At 43.1% G+C, this 22,334-nt stretch overlaps 1 protein-coding gene across 1 annotated transcript; it reads left to right on the forward strand.

The window, feature by feature from the left end:
- The first annotated feature begins 18,247 nt into the window (after nt 1–18,247).
- Nucleotides 18,248–20,628, forward strand: LOC143561588 (protein terminal ear1 homolog). Its single transcript, XM_077049630.1, has 5 exons — nt 18,248–18,818; nt 19,461–19,875; nt 19,961–20,101; nt 20,203–20,344; nt 20,447–20,628. The coding sequence occupies exons 1-5, from the start codon at nt 18,248–18,250 to the stop codon at nt 20,576–20,578; spliced, it is 1,401 nt and encodes a 466-aa protein (XP_076905745.1). The 3' UTR covers nt 20,579–20,628.
- Nucleotides 20,629–22,334: the final 1,706 nt, after the last annotated feature.

Consider the following 22,334-nt stretch of genomic DNA (forward strand, 5'->3'; position numbering starts at 1 on the left):
AGTTAATTTTAATGAAATGAGGAGATATATAATATGTGTGGTTTAGGGAGGAGAAATATGTAATTGATTTTTAAGGGATAAGTAAATATGTAATAAAGAAACTTAGTAAGAGGATATATGTAAATGCCCTAAAAAGATAAAATAGACTGATTTTAAAGTTGATATATTAAATATTCAATCATCTAAAATTTTGAGAGAGAAGTCCCTTTTTCCAAATATTCCGAGCCACCCCATGGTGCTCCACTTCCGGGTGTGGGCACTAATCCTTGTAACAAGGATGTTTTGTATGTCTCATGGGTAAGTGTCTAATTACACGATCAATGAATGAGTTGCACTTAAGAAAAAGATTTAGTAAAAAGGAGGAGCATGAATTAACCCTTGCATCGATAATTGTTATTTAATATCGACCAAAACCATGTTTAGACTTAAAAAAAATTGTTACACTATCAATGACCGTATTGGGGGGGGGGGGGGGGGGGGCATCGGTTAGCAGTTTTTGAAATAAGGTGTTATCATACGAGTTTTTGAAATAAGGTGTTATCATACGTTTGTGTGTTGAACATGAGGGTTTTTCATGAAAAATTGTATGGTATGGTTGAGAGAATAATTAGAGATGGTTGGTGTAAATTATGAAAGCGTGTAGATGGTATTTATCAGGTATCAGCAATTCGGTATTGGTACCGATTGGTACCGGTATGCGATTTGGTACAATCGGTACCAAAGTTAGTTTTGGGATTGGTACGATACCGGTATTTTTCGAATTTTTACCTTCATTACCGGTACCGTCCCGGTACCGAATCGAATATTTCGGTACCCGGTACCGGCACCAAGAATTTACGATTTTTAGGATCGGGATTTTCGGTATCGTTACCCGTACGGTACCGAGTTTATCCCTAGTATCTATAGAGCTTTTTAGAATATTTATTAATTTTTATCCTAGCCTTTTATATTTTTTAATTAGAAAAAATGATTCTTTAATAGTAAACCCTTGTGACCATTTCAAAAGATGGCCCCACACCACACACCGTCCACGCATCGTCCATGTGTCCCCCCCCCCCCCCCTGACTCGAAGCCTACAATGGGCATCGTTCATGTCCCCTCTCGTCCGCCTTCTTCCATCTCCCAGATGACACAAGCGAAGGACTGAAGGTGTCCGCTGTGCATGTTCTAATAGCCGAATAAGCTTAGCACTAAAGTGTTATTATTAATACAAATAAAGTGTGGGCGTATTGTATATTATTATATTTTATACATTCGTCATTCGTGCCCCCTTTTTTGTGTCTTGTCAACTCCATATTTTAATGAATGGGATTGACTCTTGTGTTACCCTTTTCACTTGCATACATAGTGGAATCATACTTAAATATTGACAAGAGGTTCAAATGAAATCCCAAAAACTAGGCGGCCATAATTTATTTGTGAATTTGTATATGTTTCAGTTTATTTAATTTTAATACATGTAACCAAATCAAGTAGCTTACAAATGAACTATAATTTATTGTGAAGAGGTATGTACCCGCCTCAACTCCAAGCAAGGCGGGTCAACCCACAAGATAAAGACATTATGAAGGCACAAAGCCAAAACCTATGCGCATGGCGCATACAAAACATGCTCAGGCATCATATGCCCAGGCACACATATGCTCGCGCATCACATATGCGCGCAGCGCATCAGCGCGCGGCGCATATCACATGCTCGTGCATATCACATCTGCGCATGAAATATCTGCGCGTGAGAATAAAGAGAAGACCCCGCGCATCCTCAGGGTGAGCGCATATCATACGTGCACATAATCAACCTCGTCCTTATCCAAATCAGGATTAGGGCAACCTTGATTGTGCACATCAGACAACCTTCCAGAAGGTATCTTTTTAAGGAGAAAGAATATGCTGATGTTGATAGCTGCCGAATGAAAGGTCGACAACTCAGCATGACACATGTGTTACCACGTGATTACAACCAACGAGAAAGCGCCAGGTGTCCCAGAGGACACGTGGCGCAGTGCGATTGGAGGAAGCCAACGAGGTTGAGCCCAACCGGTGGTAACCCTAGCACTATAAATACAGCATCAACTCCACTTTTATGAGACATTCATACTCAATCATTGACAGTTACAAGCAGTGATATCACATTCAATCATATTGAATTATATTCACTCACAGTCAGTTACAGAAAACACACAGTCACACAATCAAGAGTATTCAGCGATTCAGCAATACTCTTGAGATTCACTGACTCACACTTTATTATCTTCTCCACAAAGATACTGATTCTCACGCCGGAGGGTTACCCCAAAGAGGACCCCTCTGTCCCTTTCTGAGGGGTAAGTAACGGCGCTGTTCATTTTGTAGGTGGAAGAACACGGATTCAGAGGAACCATCGGTGAAACAGTTTAATCATACCCGAGGAAAGTAGATCTGCTACCAGTGAGTAGATCCACGTTTCTTCATTGGCGCCATCCACTGTTACAAACGGCAATCAGATCTCATCCAGATCTACAAAAAAATCAATCACCATGGTTTCTGGAGTTCGTAACGTTGATCAAGCTTTGGAAGATATTGAACGTGAGGTTGTTAACGACGGACAGCAGGTTCTGAGGGTTCCGCGTGATTCTACGCGTACCACCAGCAACCGTCCCTTCGTCACAACCCCTCACGGCCAGACTGAAACTCCTCCAGACGATCACACGTTACAAAATATGGCCGGCGCGAAGCTGAAAGGACCAATGGGTCCAGAAGATGAAGCAAATGATCCGAATGAATGGCTCATAAACGAGCAGCGGCGTCTGATTGAAAAGTACAACGACATGGTCAAGCAGAAGAAGCTAGCCGACCAAGTACAAAGGCAAGCTTTTGATAAGCAGACTACAAAGAGGCCGCGCGCGCCGGAAGAGGGACATTCTGTTCACACTGCACACACTGAGTTCAGTGATGAAGAAGTGCATAGCATGAGGAAGACACGGGATACTCATGCAGGAGGCTCACAGCTTCGCGCACCTGTGAACATGGCGCCTGGAGCCAGAGCAGATCTGGATCTGCACATGCCGTACAGCCCACCGATCAGAGGGCAAGTGGACGTAACCACGCCCTATAGACCAGCCATCCTGGTAAAACACTCAAAGTTTACTGCGCGCATCGCGCAGGCTCCCATCCAGCACAAGACAAAGATGCCAAGTGGTCTGGGCAAATATGATGGCACAACAGATCCAGATGACTTTTTGCAAGGTTTCTATAACACGGGAAACCTAGAGAGCTGGACGATGCCAACATGGTGTCATATGTTTGCTCGCTGCCTCACGGGCGCAGCGCGGGTATGGTTCGAGAGCTTGCCGACAGGGCAAATTGATGGGTTCGAGGAACTATTAGAAAAGTTCCAAGCCCACTTCGTACAGAAGCGCAGGCACACGCGCGATCCTGATGACATCATGCACTGCATACGCAGGAATGATGAAACGATTGAAGATTACATCACTCGTTTCAATCAGGAATCCCTGGCAATCGGGGGTATAACTGAGCAGCTCCTGCGCGTGGCCTTTATACAAGGCGCGCGCAGTGATCAACTCCGCCGGGCTCTTGTAAGCAAAGATGGTATGCCCACCACGTGGGCCAAGTTAATGGAGGCATCGCGAGTTTTCGCGAGAAATGAGAAACAGATTGCCCAAGATAGGGCAAGAGAAAGAGCGCATCAGGCAGAGTCACCGCGCAGCAAAGATAAGAGGGCCAAACAGAACTCTGTATGGTCCAGGTTGCAGCCAACAAGTTTTTCTTCCGCGGAAAAACAAGCGCAACCAACCTCACCACAGCCCCAAAAAGAAGTTCGTAATCGCGGGGAGGGTGACAAGAGGGAGGGCGGCAGAGATCCTAGCAGACCTCTGCCAAGAATATGGACGCCCCTCACTAAAACACCTTCACAGGTGTTAAGTACTGAGAATGTCCAATTCAAGCCCCCCAAACAACTACACTACAAGGGACCGCAAAACAGTGGCAAATATTGTGAATTTCACAGGTCCCCGGGCCACAACACCGACGCATGCCATCATTTAAAGGATGCGATCGAGAAGGATGTAAAGTCGGGCAGGCTGGCTCACTTGGTAAAAAACCAAAGAATAGAAGATGAGCAACCGGAAGGAGCCTCTGCCAGCAAGAAGTACAAAAGAATCTGTGTGGCTGAGGGGGGACGACAAGGGCAGACGTCAAGAAAGAGAAGCGCGCAAATCCACGGAGATTGGCGCGAGCAGCAAGTCATCTTCCCAAGAATCAGGGGAGGCCCTTCAATAAGCAGTCCTCTCGTCATTACCACACACATTGCTCATTACGAAGTGTCAAAGGTCCTGGTGGACACTGGAAGCGAATCTGACATTATGTATGAGCAGTGTTTCAGAAAGTTAGACCCGGCAGACCAAGCGCGGCTCGAAATTGTGAACGCACCAATCTGTGGTGTCTCAAATGAAATCATACATCCCCTAGGCCAGATTCAGTTTGAACTAACTATGGGGGATGATGAGCACAAGCGAGCCGAAGTTGTCAACTTCTTGGTCTTGCCCACCACGTCATGCCACAATATGATCCTGGGTAGGGGAACGATTGCCCAATTTAATGCTGTACCGTCGCCAGCGCACGGCGCATTGGGGATCCCTACACCAACAGGCGTAGCATTTGTGTACCGCGATCATTTGTGCGCAGTGACAAGCACGCCGCGGGAAGGGAGAATGAAACTTACAATGGCTGACAATGCGCCAGAGAAGTGGATTTTAAACCCAAAATTCCCAGAGCAAACGGTCACAATTGGCGCTACCATTTCAGACGAAACGAGATTGAGAATGAAAAAGTTGCTCACAAAATACACGTCGGTTTTCGCGTGGCAACACTCCGATATGACGGGGGTCCCGCGAGACTTGGCGCAACATTCTCTTAACACGTTTAAGTCGGTGGAGCCAATTGCACAGAAAAAGAGAATCATGGGGGATGAAAAGGCGAAGGCCATGAATGAGCAAGTGGAGGACCTGTTGCGCGCAAACATCATCCGCCCGATTCGATACCAGACATGGGTAGCCAATCCTGTGATGGTAAAGAAAAGCAACAGGTCATGGAGAATGTGTATTGACTTCAAGGACCTCAACAGAGCATGTCCAAAAGATTGTTACCCCCTCCCAAACATCGACGCAAAGGTGGACTCCGTGGCGCCATTCAAGCTCAAATGTTTCCTGGATGCCTACAAAGGCTATCACCAGATTCAAATGGCACCACAGGATGAAGACAAGACGGCCTTCAGAACCGACAAGGGTGTTTTTTGTTACACAAAAATGCCCTTTGGTTTAAAGAATGCGGGCGCAACCTATCAGAGACTTATGGATTCGGTTTTCAGTGAACAAATCGGAAGAAATCTAGAAGTCTACGTCGATAATTTGGTGATCAAGAGCAGGGAGGAGAGACAAATGCTCAAAGACATCGAGGAAACTCTTCAGCGCCTAACGGAGGTTAACATGAAGCTCAACCCGAGCAAATGTACTTTCGGCGCAGAAGAGGGGAAATTTCTTGGTGTAATGGTCACTAAGGATGGTTTCAAGGTGAACCCTGAAAAGGTGGAAGCCATCCTTGACATGCCTTCACCATCCACCATGAAAGAGGTTCAGAAGCTGAATGGTAGATTGGTGTCAATCAACAGGTTCCTAGCGAACCACGCCAGCAAATCTACTCCATTCGTTAACACCTTGAGGAACTGTTTGAAGAAGAGCCAATTCAAGTGGACGCCTGAGGCCGAGCAAGCTTTCACTGAGATAAAAGAATGTCTCATAAAGTTACCAGCGCTCACAGCTCCACTTCCTGGCGAAACCCTTACATTGTACCTGTCAGCTGGAGACCGCTCGATCGGCGCAGTATTATTGGTGGATCGCAAGGGGATACAAACGCCAATATACTATGTGAGTCGGGTGCTCACAGACCCTGAGACGCGCTATTCCATCATGGAAAAGTTAGTTTTGTCACTAACACACGCGTCGCGCAAGCTCCATAGATACTTCAATGGTCATCCTATTGAAGTTCTGACTGGTTACAACATCCAGCAAGTCTTGCGACGCCCCGCGCTCACCGGAAGGCTGACAAAGTGGGCGCTGGAATTAGGTGAACACACGATCACTTATAAGCCCCGTCCAGCGATAAAGGGTCAAGTTTTGGCGGATTTCATCACGGAAATCCCAGACGGAAAGATTGAAGAAGCTCAGCGCGAGGTAGATCCTCCGCGAGCAAATGATGAAGAAGATGTTTGGAGGCTATTCACTGATGGAGCCTCCAACAGCGAAGGGTCCGGCGCAGGCCTCAAACTGGTGGACCCTGATAATCATGAATATACTTATGCTATCAGGTTGGACTTCAAGAGTACCAACAATGAGGCTGAGTATGAAGCCCTGCTGGCTGGTCTGCGCATCGCGCGCAAGTTTGGGGTTAAAAGACTAGAGGCGCATGTTGATTCTTACTTGGTAGCTGCTCAGGTCAACGGCCTATATGACGCCAAGGAGAACACAATGCCTCTGTATCTAGAGCAGGCAAAAAAGCTCGTTGAGCAGTTTGACTTCTTCAGAATCATACACATCTCGCGCAGCGAAAACAAGTCCGCTGACGCGTTGAGTAAAATGGCATCAACTAATTTTGATCACTTTGGCAAAGATGTCAGGGTGGAGGTAATGAGCAGCCCGTCAGTGCAAACGCAATCGGTCCTTGTAATTCATACAACCCCTTCATCCTGGATAACTCCAATAACGGAATTCCTGATGAAGGGGAAGTTACCGGACGATCGCGCACAGGCGAGAAAGATAAGACACAAGGCACAGAACTATGAATTACTTGATGGTACATTATATCGGCGCTCTTATCTTGGACCGCTCATGAAGTGCCTGGATGCTGAAGAAGCAACCTATGTGATTAGGGAGATTCATGAAGGAATCTGTGGAATTCACGCTGGCCCGCGCATGGTGGTTGCCAAGGCGATGAGCTCAGGCTACTATTGGCCAGGCATGTACTTGGATGCGCTAAAAGAAATCCAAAAATGCAAGGCATGTCAGAGCTACGCGCCAAACACCATGCGTCCAAAGAACAACTTGATTCCAGTCACCTCCGCATGGCCTTTCCACAAATGGGCCATTGATATTGTGGGGCCCCTGCCGCAAGCGCAAGGGCGAGTGAAATTTTTGGTAGTGGCGATAGACTATTTCACAAAATGGGTTGAGGCCAAGCCACTAGCAAAAATCACAGCTGAGGCGATGAAGCAATTTATCTGGAGCCACATCATTTGCCGTTTTGGCCTTCCCATGGAAATTGTGAGCGACAATGGCAAACAATTCACTGACAGGAAGATATCAAGCTGGCTCAGAGAATTGCACATCAACCAAATCTTCACGTCCGTCTACCACCCCCAGGGGAATGGTCAAGTGGAGCGCGCGAGTCAAAGTTTGCTAAATGGGCTGAAGAAAAGGTTGGAGGGAGAATCCCATTCTTGGGTCGAAGAGTTACCTAATGTCCTGTGGGCGCACAGGACATTAAGCAAAACTAGCAATGGCGAATCCCCGTTCAGCCTAACCTATGGGACAGAGGCTATGATCCCAGCAGAAATTGGATGCCCATCCCATAGGGTACTCATGATGAGCAAAACTGATAACGACCGCGAAAGAAGATTGGACCTTAACTTGCTTGAAGGGCGCAGAGAAGCGGCTATCATTAATGAAGCCAGATACAAGAAAAAGCTGGAAAAATATTATAATCAGCGCGTTAAAGAGTGCCACTTCAAGAAAAATGATTTTGTCCTTCGAAACAATGAAGCTAGTCGCGCGATACCCCCAGGAAAAATGTCCCCCAATTGGGAGGGACCTTATCAAATTTCAGAAGATTTGGGGAAAGGCGCGTACACTTTAAAAGATTTGAAGGGAAAAAAGATACCGCGCGCGTGGAACGCGGCACAACTTAGAAAATGCTTCATGTAAAAAGTTCAAATATGTAATCAAGGCTTTTAAGCCATCATGAATGATGATTCGCGCAATCTTTCAATATTTGTCGCGCTATCTTTCAATATTTGTTCTATTACCTTTGCATACGTGTTTCACACTTCCTTTATTAATTTGGATCAATATGACAACACTATATTGAATTCAAAACAAAATAAAACGAAGTAAAACATACATGCGCGAGCCTTAGCTCAAACGCGTTAACGAGTCTTAACTCTAAAACGCCAGGGCCTTAGCCCAAACCTACGAGCCTTAGCTCAAACACGTTAATGAGTCTTAACTCTAAATACGTCAGGGCCTTAGCCCAAAAACAAAGAGCCTTAGCTCAAAACACTCACAAACATCCATCTTACATCCCGCGCAGCTTGATCATAAAACTCCTTAAACCTAAGGCAAAGTTCATGCCATAACATAGTTATTAAGGTCTCAGGTCGAGATCGCGCGAGGATTCAAAGTGGATATCTGACTAACACATGCTGACATGTAATGGCTAAAACTCATACTTCCATGTAAAAACAGCGCGACTATGACGCGCGAAAAAGGAATTGTGAAAAGTTATCGCGCATGTCAGCATAAACGAGATACTGCGAAACCACTTACAAAATAGGGCTATGGTTAAGTGAATAATTTCCTTACAACCTTGTTCTTATTTTAACGTGCAACCATATCTTATATCTATACAAGCAAACATGAAGAGATGAATGGAAATGCACGAGACGAAAGAAGGAGAAAACAAGTTTCATTCCATTGCATTGAAATTTACAAGTATGAGGAGTTACAAATTACAAGTACAAAAACAAAAAAAAAAATAAATATACAAAATTTGATGAAGGGCTTCTCAAGTCTCCACATCGACGTCAGCCGCTTCATCACCCTCATCATCTCCCGCAGCATCTGGCGCGGTCTGCTCCTCATCCCCGAACTGACCATAGTCAAGTTCTTCCTCCTCATTGGAGTCTTCGATCACAACGGTGTCAGGAGCAGATTCTTTCGCCGCGCCAGAGCCGCTGGCAGGGGCAACATCTCCCGCGCCACCATCATCGCCACCAGCCCTCTCGCAATCATCAAGCAACTTCTTTAGCGCGCCGAGGTCGGGCTGGTCAGCAAGCGCAGCTATCTGTAAATCATTAGAAAAGTAATGAGTACAAAACACTTAGAAAAGTTAGTCAAGTAAAACTCATTAAGATCAAGGTACCTGCATAAGGATGGGGATGGGAGTATTCATATACTTTTCCCCCACCGCGGCCATGTCCGCGCAGGCCGCATCGCTCTTGTAAGGGTACTCGGATGGGTTCTTCCTCAACATGCCATATTCATACCCATCCGTAAACCCTTCAGCTCGGCCCACCAAACGCGCGGCGGCATTGCAGTCCATCACAAGGGCTTGAAACTCGGCGGAATATTTCATCGCCAAAGCGCAGCGAGCCATGCCCTGTGACACCAGCCATTGGCGATCCTGCGCGAGGCCAGCAACAGACGTCTCGAGGGCAGGAACCTGAGAGTTTAATAACTCAACAGTTTCCTTAGTCTTTTTTAGTTCCTCCTTATCAGACGCTGCTGCCGCCAAAATTTTTTCTTTCTCCGCCTGCGCAGCACCAAGTGCTTCCTGGCTAGACGCCGCCGTCGCCAAGGCCTCATCTCTATCGGCCTGCGCGGCCGCCAAATCCCTTTTCAGGCGCGCAACCTCGCTCTCCAGTGATGATTTCTCAGTGATACTCTGGACGATAGCTTGGTCACGCGCCTCGGCCTGCTGTTCCAAGACACGCACTCTGCGTGCGTACTTGCCAACTTCGGCCTCCGCCAACTGCTGCTTCTCCCGCGCAGCTTGGAGCTCATGCCCGCGCTTGATGTATGCGGTGTTGGCACTTGCTCGGTTTTCACTGAGCTCCGCCTGGAGTTTCTCAGCTCGCGCGCGAGCATCAGACAGGTTCCAGGCGGCCACCTTAGCCTCTCGCTGAGCTTCCACAAGAGCGTCGCGTACTTTAATATAATCACGACGAAGCTCTTGGGAAGCAGCGAAGAAAGCCGACCCAGCGAAAACATGGTCGTTCAGCAAGTCCGCGCGGGTGCGCTCCTCCTGATACCTCCTTTCAGTAGGAGGCACGGCATGAGCCCAGAAGTCCTCACATACGCCCATGGATTGAAAGGAACTCTCTTCATTAATATTCCATCTCGGGCGGTAAACGTGGTCACCTTCCTGCAAAAACACAAGAAAAGTTCTAAGTCATAAAACATACTTATATGGAGATACGCGCAGCGGACCAACAAATCAATACATACCTGCGGGGATGAAGCAGGAAAGTCAGCGCCAGCCCCACCAGAAGTCTGCGCTGCGAACACTTGCGGCATCGCAGGGCTGGCGCGGTCTCCCAAGGAGTCTTCAACTTGAACCCCCTCGTCCTCCTCGTCTTCTTCAACAGGCCTCTTCTCCTGCGACCTGGAAGGCTCCAAACCAGCCTCGCGGGGAGGGCTGCGTGCAGGAGGAGGCGAGGGAGGTCTCGACGCCGCCAGTTCGGCGCGCAATACGGTTTCCTGCTCCTTGGTAATCCCAATAAGGGGAGACTCAGCACTAGCAGGAGCAGGACCAGAACCAGCGGCGCCGGTAGCGGCGCCAGGAGTATCACCAGCAACTGTTGCGCCAGCTACAACTCCTATGAACAAATAAACAAGGAAAAATTGTTTATGACTGACTCCAAAGGGAAAAATTCAGAAGACATATGTACAAAACTTACCTTGGCGCAATTCGGTTCGCGCATCGAACATCGCCATAAAATCCATTCTACCCTTTTCAGAGGGTAGAACAGGGGATTTCGATGGAGTCCCCGGCGCAGCCGTGGCACCTTGTGGCGCCTTCGGCTGATCTGTTACCGTCCCTGCCTCTGCAAACATTTAAAGGAGCAAAGGTTTAATAACAATTCAGCCAGATGAAGATAAATAAAGTATACCTGTTGCAGGCGCGGCACTACTTCTCTCTTCAGCCGCGCGAAAGGAGGAGGCGACGTCACCATACCTCAAGTGGACAGGAGGTCTGCCCACTCTCACAGGCAGAGAAGCTAAAGAAACCTTTGTGGTAAACACCTGGGTTTCCTTAGGTCCCTTCGTTTGAGCATGGGGATGAGCGACAGGGGTGTCATCTTTCTTCTGTTTCTTACTGGCCCCTGCGCCAGATTTCCCCTTAGCTTTGCGCTTTAGTAGGGGCGCCTCCTCTTCCTCCTCCTCCTCTTCCGCGAGCTCTAGCTCGTAGTTTTCAAGCGCATCTACAAAAACAAGCGACAGAACTGTTAATAAACTTGGGTATTCTAAAGGAATGAGCAGAAGTGCGAAGGCTTACCAGGCGCGTCACCGTCAAAGTCAAAATCCAGATCTACTGGGATGAACATGTCATCGAAGCGATCCGGGAAACCAACCTCCCCAGCGCCAAGTTCGACGGAGCCGCCCTCCACATGTTCATCATAAGCGGCAAGGATGTAATCCTTGGTGACTGCGCAAAGCCAAGTTAAATGATATCAGCAAAAGAACGATGTTCGCGCAAAAATAAAAAATAAAAAAAAAAAAAAAAAAAAAACTTACACAACCCGTCGACTTGGATAACGGGCTCAAGCGCGCTGTCGGCCCAGAGCCTGCTCATGCCGACCCCAACCAGCGCCTCCTCGCAAATTTTCTTCGCGGGGGATGGTTCGGCGGTCAGTTTCTTAACCCATGCGCCAGTTGGGTTCTTGAGGACACCCTCATCCGCAGGCGCAGAAGTGATAGAGCGCATGGTCATACGGATGGGGATCACACCGGCCTTAATGTAAAAAAACCTCTCAGACCAGTCATGAAGGCTCTTGAATGAAACAATGGAGCACTTCACCTTCTGACTGCGAGGAATAAAAGAGATCCAATTGTCTTGGATCTTGGCCTTATAAAAATACTGAAAGCGCCGAGGAGTGGGTTCCTCGCGCTGGGATTTGCACATGAACTCAAAGTGAGTCACGCGCACGAGTCCAAACGGATGGACTTGGGATATGTGAATCCCATAGAACTTCAGCAGTGCACCCACAAACCTTGTCATCGGGAGACGAAGGTTGCAGTGGGTAAAAAAGTGGCTATATAGGGATATATAGCCGGCAGGCGGGTCCGCCGCCGTTTGCCCGGACCTAGGCAACATGCAGCCAAACAGGGTGGGAAAGCCCTGAGAGGTGATGAGGTTGTCGAGATCTGCCTGCTTCAATTTGCAGGGGATTTCATTCCACCTTTTGGTGGCCTTGGTCCTCCCTACTTCCTCCGATGTGGTCTCAACAACCTTCTTCCCCTTTCCCTTTTGCTTCAATGTCGACATCACGACAGATTTCACACGGCGTCTTCGAGAGGCAACGGAGGTGATTGAAGGGCTAGACGAGTACGAACTATCAGACATACAACTATAATAGCCGATAGTCGAGGATTCGAATCGATGTAAGCACTCAAATCAGAATGTGAAAGCAGAAACTGGAATTTTAGCAACAATGAAGATGAAGATAAAAATTTCCTAAGGGCCTGCTTTTATAGGCCCAGGAGAGAGAAATGTGGCAGCTGATCGGATTTCACGCGCCCCCACTCGCAGGGGCAAGCCAACGAAGGCGCGACACGTGTCCCTAACAGCTGTGTGAGGGGACAAAAAGATGTAACCGACCTGCCACGGAACAGAGACGCGCCCCCACTCGCAGGTACTAACCAATGCGAGTGCGACACGTGTTCAAGACAGCTGTGTGAGGGGACATGAAAGGCAACTGTAGCACCTCGAGCACACGAAACGTCTGACACGTTTACGGCGCACGTCATCACCAACCAACCACGTGTTTGGACCCTTCGTTTTCAACCAAATGGATAGAACTTCGCGCAACGATGGAAGCAACCAGGAAAACGACAAAACCCCATTAAAAGACAAAAATCAGTAAGTCTAATATCCATCTTACCGCGCTCGCGCGAGATAAGACACACATTAGACTGGGGGGGCTTGAAGAGGTATGTACCCGCCTCAACTCCAAGCAAGGCGGGTCAACCCACAAGATAAAGACATTATGAAGGCACAAAGCCAAAACCTATGCGCATGGCGCATACAAAACATGCTCAGGCATCATATGCCCAGGCACACATATGCTCGCGCATCACATATGCGCGCAGCGCATCAGCGCGCGGCGCATATCACATGCTCGTGCATATCACATCTGCGCATGAAATATCTGCGCGTGAGAATAAAGAGAAGACCCCGCGCATCCTCAGGGTGAGCGCATATCATACGTGCACATAATCAACCTCGTCCTTATCCAAATCAGGATTAGGGCAACCTTGATTGTGCACATCAGACAACCTTCCAGAAGGTATCTTTTTAAGGAGAAAGAATATGCTGATGTTGATAGCTGCCGAATGAAAGGTCGACAACTCAGCATGACACATGTGTTACCACGTGATTACAACCAACGAGAAAGCGCCAGGTGTCCCAGAGGACACGTGGCGCAGTGCGATTGGAGGAAGCCAACGAGGTTGAGCCCAACCGGTGGTAACCCTAGCACTATAAATACAGCATCAACTCCACTTTTATGAGACATTCATACTCAATCATTGACAGTTACAAGCAGTGATATCACATTCAATCATATTGAATTATATTCACTCACAGTCAGTTACAGAAAACACACAGTCACACAATCAAGAGTATTCAGCGATTCAGCAATACTCTTGAGATTCACTGACTCACACTTTATTATCTTCTCCACAAAGATACTGATTCTCACGCCGGAGGGTTACCCCAAAGAGGACCCCTCTGTCCCTTTCTGAGGGGTAAGTAACGGCGCTGTTCATTTTGTAGGTGGAAGAACACGGATTCAGAGGAACCATCGGTGAAACAGTTTAATCATACCCGAGGAAAGTAGATCTGCTACCAGTGAGTAGATCCACGTTTCTTCATATTGTTTTTCATTTTTTTATTATCACTTAAACTTACACCAATCACTAGTTACAGGTAAATTGACTAGATTTCATATAAACTAAAACAAAATATTTAAACTATCATGATTCTTATTTTGTTAATGAATATATATTTAGAGGACATGAAGATGATTCTCACCAAAGAAGAATTGAAATATGTTGAAGAAAATTAAAGTTTTACTAAAGAAAAGCCATAAGTAATTGAAGATGTTTGGCAAGTAATTTGCTTAATAATTTTTGATAAAAATCATTAAATTGGTTTTACACACCATTTGAATAGACAAAGGTATTTTAGACTTTAGTTTGGAAATGCACATTTACTTTTAACTGGTGGTTGTTTCTGCTCGTTAATTTTTGTCCATTTATGTTTGCGAACTGTTCTTTAGAATATCAACGAATGAACATAGACATGCTCATTTTCTTAACGAACAAAGATGAACAAAAAAATTTGTCAATTTGAGTGTCTATGTTCATTCATTTGTTTGTTTAACGTTAAGCGAAAGAATGAACACGACTAAGCTCTTATTCGCCTAGTACTTTACATGCCTAATCATATACTAAAAGCTATAAAAACAAATAGGATTTGAATGTTAACAAGTAATAACGATGGTCATTTCATGTCACTTCATAAGTCAAATCAATAACGGACGTACAGGATACGTGACTTGAATATTAATTATTGACTCACATAATTACTTTTCACACCATTTGATGTGACATATTATACGTTTAATTATTTTTTAAATCAATTTTAAATATATAAATTTGTGTTTCTTAAATAACTTTTTATTGATAATATTTTGTGAAGCTTTCTTTGTGTTCGTCTATTTACAAGCCTAATTACATATATTACAATTAGCAAGTTTTTTATGCATATCGATTTATACATATGGCATATCATGTGATTGCACATGGATAGCTTTTCATATGGATCAAGCTAGATTAATGAATTAGTGAGGCTAATAATATGGATCAAGAGATTCAAGAATTAGTGAGGCTACCTTAACTAGCTTAAACGAGTTATTTTTTTTAATGCTTAGACACCATTGCAACGCGAGAATGCCAATACTGGTTATATACTATAAGTTACGTTTTCTTTTTTTTTTTAAATACTTGTAGTTTAAATGAAAACGAGAAGAAAATAAAATAATCATGATCATATCATGTCACATCATAAGCCAAATCAATAATGAATACATTAATAATGAATGTACCAAAACGCGTACTTTTTTGTTGTTGGTGCATTTTGTGACCGTCGCTATGCAATTCTGATAAGCGGAACGCCACAGGCGAAGTTAGCACAACTTCGCCATAGGCGAAGTTATAACAACTTCGCCATAGGCGAAGTTAGCACAACTTCTGCCATAGGCGAAGTTATATCAACTTCGCCATAGGCGAAGTTGTAACAACTTCGCCTACAGGCCCAAGCCCGTGAAGTTTATATATATATGTGTGTGTCGTGTTTAGGGTTAGACATCCAGTAATTCAGAGAGTTGTGTGTTACAGTTTGAGTGTCGAGAGAGAACAAACAGAGAGAGAGTGTCGTTAGGGACGACCCGAGGTAGAGCTCACTTCGGGTCGGACGTGTTTCTGTTTATGTTACGGTATGTAACGTGTTTGTTTAATTATTATTATAAAAAATCTGCAGATTTGTTTATCCCGTTCTTGTATTTGTTCGTGTACGTGTTTGTGTTCTTCATCTTGTACACCATTAACGAGTCTAGGAGGATTCCGCACTCCTAGACCTCGTGCGGATCTCGTATCTATCGGCGACGCCCCCGGGGGGGACCTACAATTTGTATCAGAGCCTTAGGCTCTTATGCTATGGTTCGAGATCTGCGTTTTGGTGTTTCTGGCACGTTTCTGTGCGTTTCTGGCCGAACAGCGCCGCAGGCGAAGTTATTGTTCATCAGGTGAAGTTGCCGTCACTGTTCGTAGGGTTTCAGCGAAGATATAAGGTCTGGCGAAGTTATGGACAGGCGAAGTTATGAACAGGCGAAGTTGACTTTAGGCGAAGTTGACTTCTCGGCGAAGTTAAAAAAAAAAAAAAGTATTTTGGTGTTTTCGTCTGTATGGCCAGGTGTACACGATTATTGTGAGACCAAAGATGTTGTTCCGTCAACGAGTGATCTTGTTATCTCTTGGTCTTACGTGTGAACAAATACGTGTCAGCTCTGGATATGGAGTTGAAGTTGTGAATGGGATATTGTTTGAAACTGGATATTGACACATATTTGGGTGTTTGTGGGCAATGAAATTGTTGTTGTTCGAGGTTGACCAACTGAAAAAAGTCAAATTGAACTGAAGGTTTTTGTCATTACTGGATTGCGGTCAGAGCATATTATTTATGTTATTTTCAAAGCGTTCGAGAATTGGATCCTGAAACGTGATGCTTATTTATTAGAGTGAAAATTCTGGAACAAGTTGGATTTAATCGGGAACTAAAGTGTTTATGGTCTTGATCGTTATCCCTGGTGATTGAAGATGCTTCGGATTAATTAATGGTCATGTGTTAGATTCTGTCAAGGTGGTTTTGTGATGAAATTGATCATTTGATGTTGAGTAGTTGAAGATTAAACCTTATCGTATGCCGACGAGTTGGTGAAGTTGTGGAGGAAGCCCAACTTCACTTGTTGGTGAAGTCAGATGGACTCACGTGATTGGTTGAGATGATCTATTGGCACGAGGATGCATGCATTTCAAAGACCTCAATCTTTATAGTCGGAGAAGCTTACACTGAAGGGGAGATCTGATATGGAAGACGCTGGGTGATTGGTAGATTTGTGAAGCTACATGACAGATTCAGACACGGCTGGTTGACTGCAAACAGAAGATCATCAGTTAAGATGGAGTCTGTTGGTGCATGTCGTGTAACAGATGATCTTTTGTGTTTGTTAGAATTGAGAGCAACGGTCAAAGGGGAGACTGTTGGTGCATTTTGTGACCGTCGCTATGCAATTCTGACCAGCGGAACGCCACAGGCGAAGTTAGGACAACTTCGCCATAGGCGAAGTTGTAACAACTTCGCCTACAGGCCCAAGCCCGTGAAGTTTATATATATATATGTGTGTGTCGTGTTTAGGGTTAGACATCCAGTAATTCAGAGAGTTGTGTGTTACAGTTTGAGTGTCGAGAGAGAACAAACAGAGAGAGAGTGTCGTTAGGGACGACCCGAGGTAGAGCTCACCTCGGGTCGGACGTGTTTCTGTTTATGTTACGGTATGTAACGTGTTTGTTTAATTATTATTATAAAGAATCTGCAGATTTGTTTATCCCGTTCTTGTATTTGTTCGTGTATTTGTTCGTGTACGTGTTTGTGTTCTTCATCTTGTACACCATTAACGAGTCTAGGAGGATTCCGCACTCCTAGACCTCGTGCGGATCTCGTATCTATCGGCGACGCCCCCGGGGGGACCTACATTTGTTAGAATCTTACACACATTTTGAATAGACATTTTAAATTAAATTTTATAAACTAAGAATATTTTTTATATCTTTTTATTGTTATTCAGTTTTTTCTAACAATACTTATTTCCAACATTGCAAGTTAAACTTTAAAATAACATAAACTAACTAATTTTTTAGACATGTTTGTTTTTTCACTTTTCCAAAACAAATGCTTGAGTGCTTGACCAGATATGCTTTTGAAGACACAATTCCACTTGTATATATCCTACATGTGAACACCCAAGCTTCCTTTCAGCTTCATTGCATAGACTTTGACCCGGTGTTTTAAAAACCGGTTAAAACCGGCCGGTTGAACCGGTTAAACCAGATTTCGCACAGCAAGCCGGTATTTTGAGCCCGATATTTTTGGCCGGTTTGCTAGAACATCGTACCGTCGGTTTTTTCTAAAATACCGGTTTTTACTAGCAAACCGGTTTTATGTCCAAGAAATTTTTGATATTTATGGCCCATATTTTATCATAATTACTTTTAACCTAACAATTAATATTTAAACGTGTAAACTTTAAAACTGTTTTTTAAAATTGAGTGCTTTTGTATTATATTTTTAATATGGATTAACTTTTGGATTATCTTTTGTTTTAAAATCATTTACTTTTGGGTTATTTTTGGAGTTAAAGTTGTATTTATAGGAAATTATAAGGTAAAATATTCAACCGGTTGAACATTCCGGTATAACCAGGTTCAACCGGTTGTACTGCTTTTTAGTCTAATCCGGTACGAGTAAAAAACCGGTTTTTAAAACATTGCTTTGACCCCACTTTATAAACCCTAGTGTCACCTTCACTTAGTTTTATAAACCCTAGTGTCACCTTCACTTAGTTTTCATCTTTCAAACCATGAATCACCATCACATCTTAAACCCATCGGCACAAGAATTTCGACCAACTTATCACCATCCTCCACCGCTTGTTTATTACTCTCCACCACTCCCACCTCCATCAACTGCCCCGACACGAACTCTTCTCTTAAGCTCGGTCCCCTTTGACATCACCGAATCAACAATCCAACAAAACTTGGAGGTTTTCGGAGACTTGAGAGCCGTACAAATGGAAAACATTACACACGGGCTAGTTACCGTACATTTTTACAATCTTCACCACGCGATGGACGCGTGCAACGAGATTCAGAAACAACACATGCAACAACAGTATAGGTTAAGGAAACACTTTGATGCACTCACGTTGTCACATCAAAATTATGCCATGTTTTATAACTATGGTGCTAACGGCTATTATTATTATTCGTCCACACCGCTCCCTCCACCCGCGCCTGGACTCATAGGAGATCATGCTGTTTGGGCGCAGTTCATCGAACCCGCGGACGGCTACAACCAAGGGACCCTTGTTGTTTTCAACTTGGACTCCAGTGGCATTGATGAAACCGTTAAACAAAGTTTTGTTGCTTTTGGTAATATTATTATTCAGACAGTTTTAATTATTTTCGTTATTTTTGCATTACATTTTTTTATTAAACAGTTTATATATTAACATATTTCACTATTTATACATAGTGGCAAGTTCATTAAATAATTACTTTAGTTAGCATTAATTGTGCCATATTTTCAAGATAAAAGCTTACTGTTCTTTTTATGTAATTGTGCCATATTTGCAAGATAAAAGTATATAAATATCATATATATGATTCTCCTAGTTCCATATTCAAAATTAGTTATGGAGTGAACGTAACCGGTAACTCTATATGAAAAATTAAATAACTTATTTTCTTAATATATTGTTAATTAATTCAAGATGCAAGTACATGCCTATTTTATGTTTTATAAAGGTTTGTAACTAAACATATCATTCTCTATTATTTTAGTCACATCACCCTTTACTTTACTCCAGTTTACTACGGTTTTGAACCCCATTATAAATTACGTTGGGGATATTATTGTGATAGGTCCCTTTCCTTGACTATTTTGGGATCAATCTGATTTGAAATTTTGTTTCTACTCATGTCTATATTTTTGTCATGTTTATGCTTTTCATTTGACTAATAATTATTAATGTAATTTCCTTCTCACTTCATAATGTGACTATGCAAATGAAGGGTGTGTCAAAGACTTTAGAGGGACTCACTTGGAAAAGAATAAGATGTTTGTTGAATTTTATGACACTAGAGATGCTGCTAAGGCTCTTAATGATGTTAATTGCAAAACAATTAACGGAAAATCGCTAAGAGTCGAGTTTAGCCGTCCTGGTGGTCACAAAAAGGGTCCCAAACGAAGCACATCCATCCCGGCTATCCTTGAACGCCCACCTTTAGATTCGTTAAGAAAGACAGGAAAGAAACAACCACAACTACCAAACGGTGGTGGTTGGAGCAAGCACCGTAAAGGTTTGGGACAAATGATAAATGAATACGATCCAAGGTTTTTTATCAAGGAAGACGAGGTTATTTCTGACTCGGGCATTTTGGATTCTAGAACAACGGTTATGATAAAAAACATTCCAAATAAATACAGGTCTTAGTCCGTTATTTAGTTGTGTTCTTGAACTTATAGATTTCTGATGGGAAGTTATAAAGCGTTTTCCGTTCATAAATTGCAGTACGAAACTGTTGTTGAACTTGCTAGACAGTCACTGCATTCATAGCAACGAGCAGATAAATGGTGGTGGTGGTGACGGTGACAACAACATACATGAGCCACTGTCTTCCTATGATTTCGTCTACCTCCCTATCGACTTCATGTATGTTAATTGGACCGATTAAATAGTTTACTTTAGGGGTTTAAAATTTTATAAGCAATCTTGATGATCTCCTAACAAATTTGTTGAATTGTTACAATAAGGAACAAATGCAACAAGGGTTATGGGTTCGTGAACATGACGTCTCCGGAGGCAACAATGAGGTTGTACAAGGCGTTTCACAATAAAAAATGGGAGGTTTTTAACTCTAAAAAGATCTGCAAAGTTTCTTATGCTAGATTTCAGGTTTCTAGCATTTGAATTTTAGTTTAATTAGTGTCTTCTTTATTTTTTTTTTATTATAGATCAAGCTAGGCACTAAACTTATATTTATGAAAATTTTGAAAGGGCTTGGATGCATTGAAGGAGCACTTCAAGATCTCGAGGTTTCCATGCGAGGTGAAGGAGTACATGCCAGTGGTGTTTGATCCACCACGAGACGGCCAGAGACTAGCTAAGCCAACATCGATCGTTGTTTAGAACATGAGATTAGTTTGATAGATAAGTAGTATTGCGAGAGTTGTATGAGAATCCGTGGTGATGACTGATGATTGACAAACTTTGAAATAACGTATTAATTTGAGTTTAACTTTGAAAAATTAACAAGTTTAGCATTTTAAGTTTTAACTTTGAACTTCTATTACCTTTTATTTACTTAAATGTAAATAATGCAAGAGTTGTAAGAGAAGCTGTATGTATTGGTGAGTGGTGATGAACTGATGATAAACTAACTTTGAAATAACATATCTAGAGTTTAACTTTAAAAAATAACAATGGCATGCATCTAGTTTAATTTTGTAACACTTATCAAGCGTAACATTAAATCATGTCTGTTTATTTAGTAGATCTGTTGATGACTCTTTTTTTTAAATTAAAAAGGTAAAATAAGTCAAACGACGAGAATGAACAGAACATCTCATGTGCAAATTAAAGTCACATGAGCATCCTATGTGCAAAGACACATGGGTCTCGTCCTATTATAAATAAATAGACACAGGTTAATGTTACATCCGATAAGTATTACTAAAAGGTAATTAACTCTTATCTATTTATTTATAGTAAGACAAAATCCATGTGTTTTTGCACATGGGATATTCCTACACCTTTAATTTGCACATGAGATATTTTGTTCATTTTCGTCGTTTAATTTATTTTACCTTTTTGACTTAAAAGAAAAAAAAGTCATCTAGCTTTGAAACCGGACCAAACCACCATCTTTGTCTATCTAATCTGCGCCCCCCTTAAACGCTGACGAGATTCTGGCAATTTTACCTTGCCTTAAACTTATTTTAAGGTGGCGCCGCTGCCTTACTCTTCGCATCCATAACCTACCACTATCCATCTCTATCAACAAGAATTAGCTTGTTGAATTTTTATTGTTTTTTTTAGTATGCATTGGTTTTAAAATTTTGATCAGCCAAAGGAGGGGGCAATCTCAATCACATTGGGTTCCGTATGATGAACATAAATTGTCACATATGCATGTACGACGAGCCATCAATGTACCAGAGGAACTTTTACTTGGAGTCTTGGATAGTAATAAGGTGTGTATCTTGTAGAGTGTAGACCCCAACTACGTTATAATACATAAACTTAGATTTTAGAACATTTAAACATTTTACGCTAAGATTAAATTCTACTAAAACATTAATGTTAATACATGTCTACTTGCTCTAGACACAACCCTAGCTTTTCAAGAAGATAATGTGTATTTTTCCAATTTTATGTTAGTAATTAATATATAAATTTATATTTATAATATTACAATTTCAAATGAGTTTCTGCTTTAGGGTGTTGTAACTTATGTTTAACAAGTATTTTCTGCATTGTTTGTGGTACATTGTCTATCAACTGCTGTACATTGTCTTTATTGGACCACACGTGTCCCACTCTTTCGCACGTATTGTTTGTTAATCGCAAGCTTTTCAACTCTCTCTCTCTCTAGACTATTTACTGATCATCCTTTTTGAAATCCAAAGCATCAACAATGGCAAGAATCATCAACAACACACCAGGATGGAGCTTCTATGCCGGTTCCTTTTGTAACAACAAGGTCGATCTCCATTGTCGTCTGTCTCGGGTATGTGTGATCAATTAATGGTTGCTTTACTCCTCCTTTCACTCAATTTGCTGTTTAATTTTGGGTTCCTTTTGTATTTCGCAGGTCGGAGGTATGCGTATGAAGTGTCGTTCCGTTTGCCTTATCCTTAGGTACCTTTTTTTTGGGGTTTTCGTG

The sequence above is a fragment of the Bidens hawaiensis genome, unplaced genomic scaffold (assembly GCF_021521415.1).
Source record: "Bidens hawaiensis isolate Kalapana, Puna unplaced genomic scaffold, B.hawaiensis_p1.1 tig00020713_1, whole genome shotgun sequence".
NCBI lineage: Eukaryota > Viridiplantae > Streptophyta > Magnoliopsida > Asterales > Asteraceae > Bidens > Bidens hawaiensis.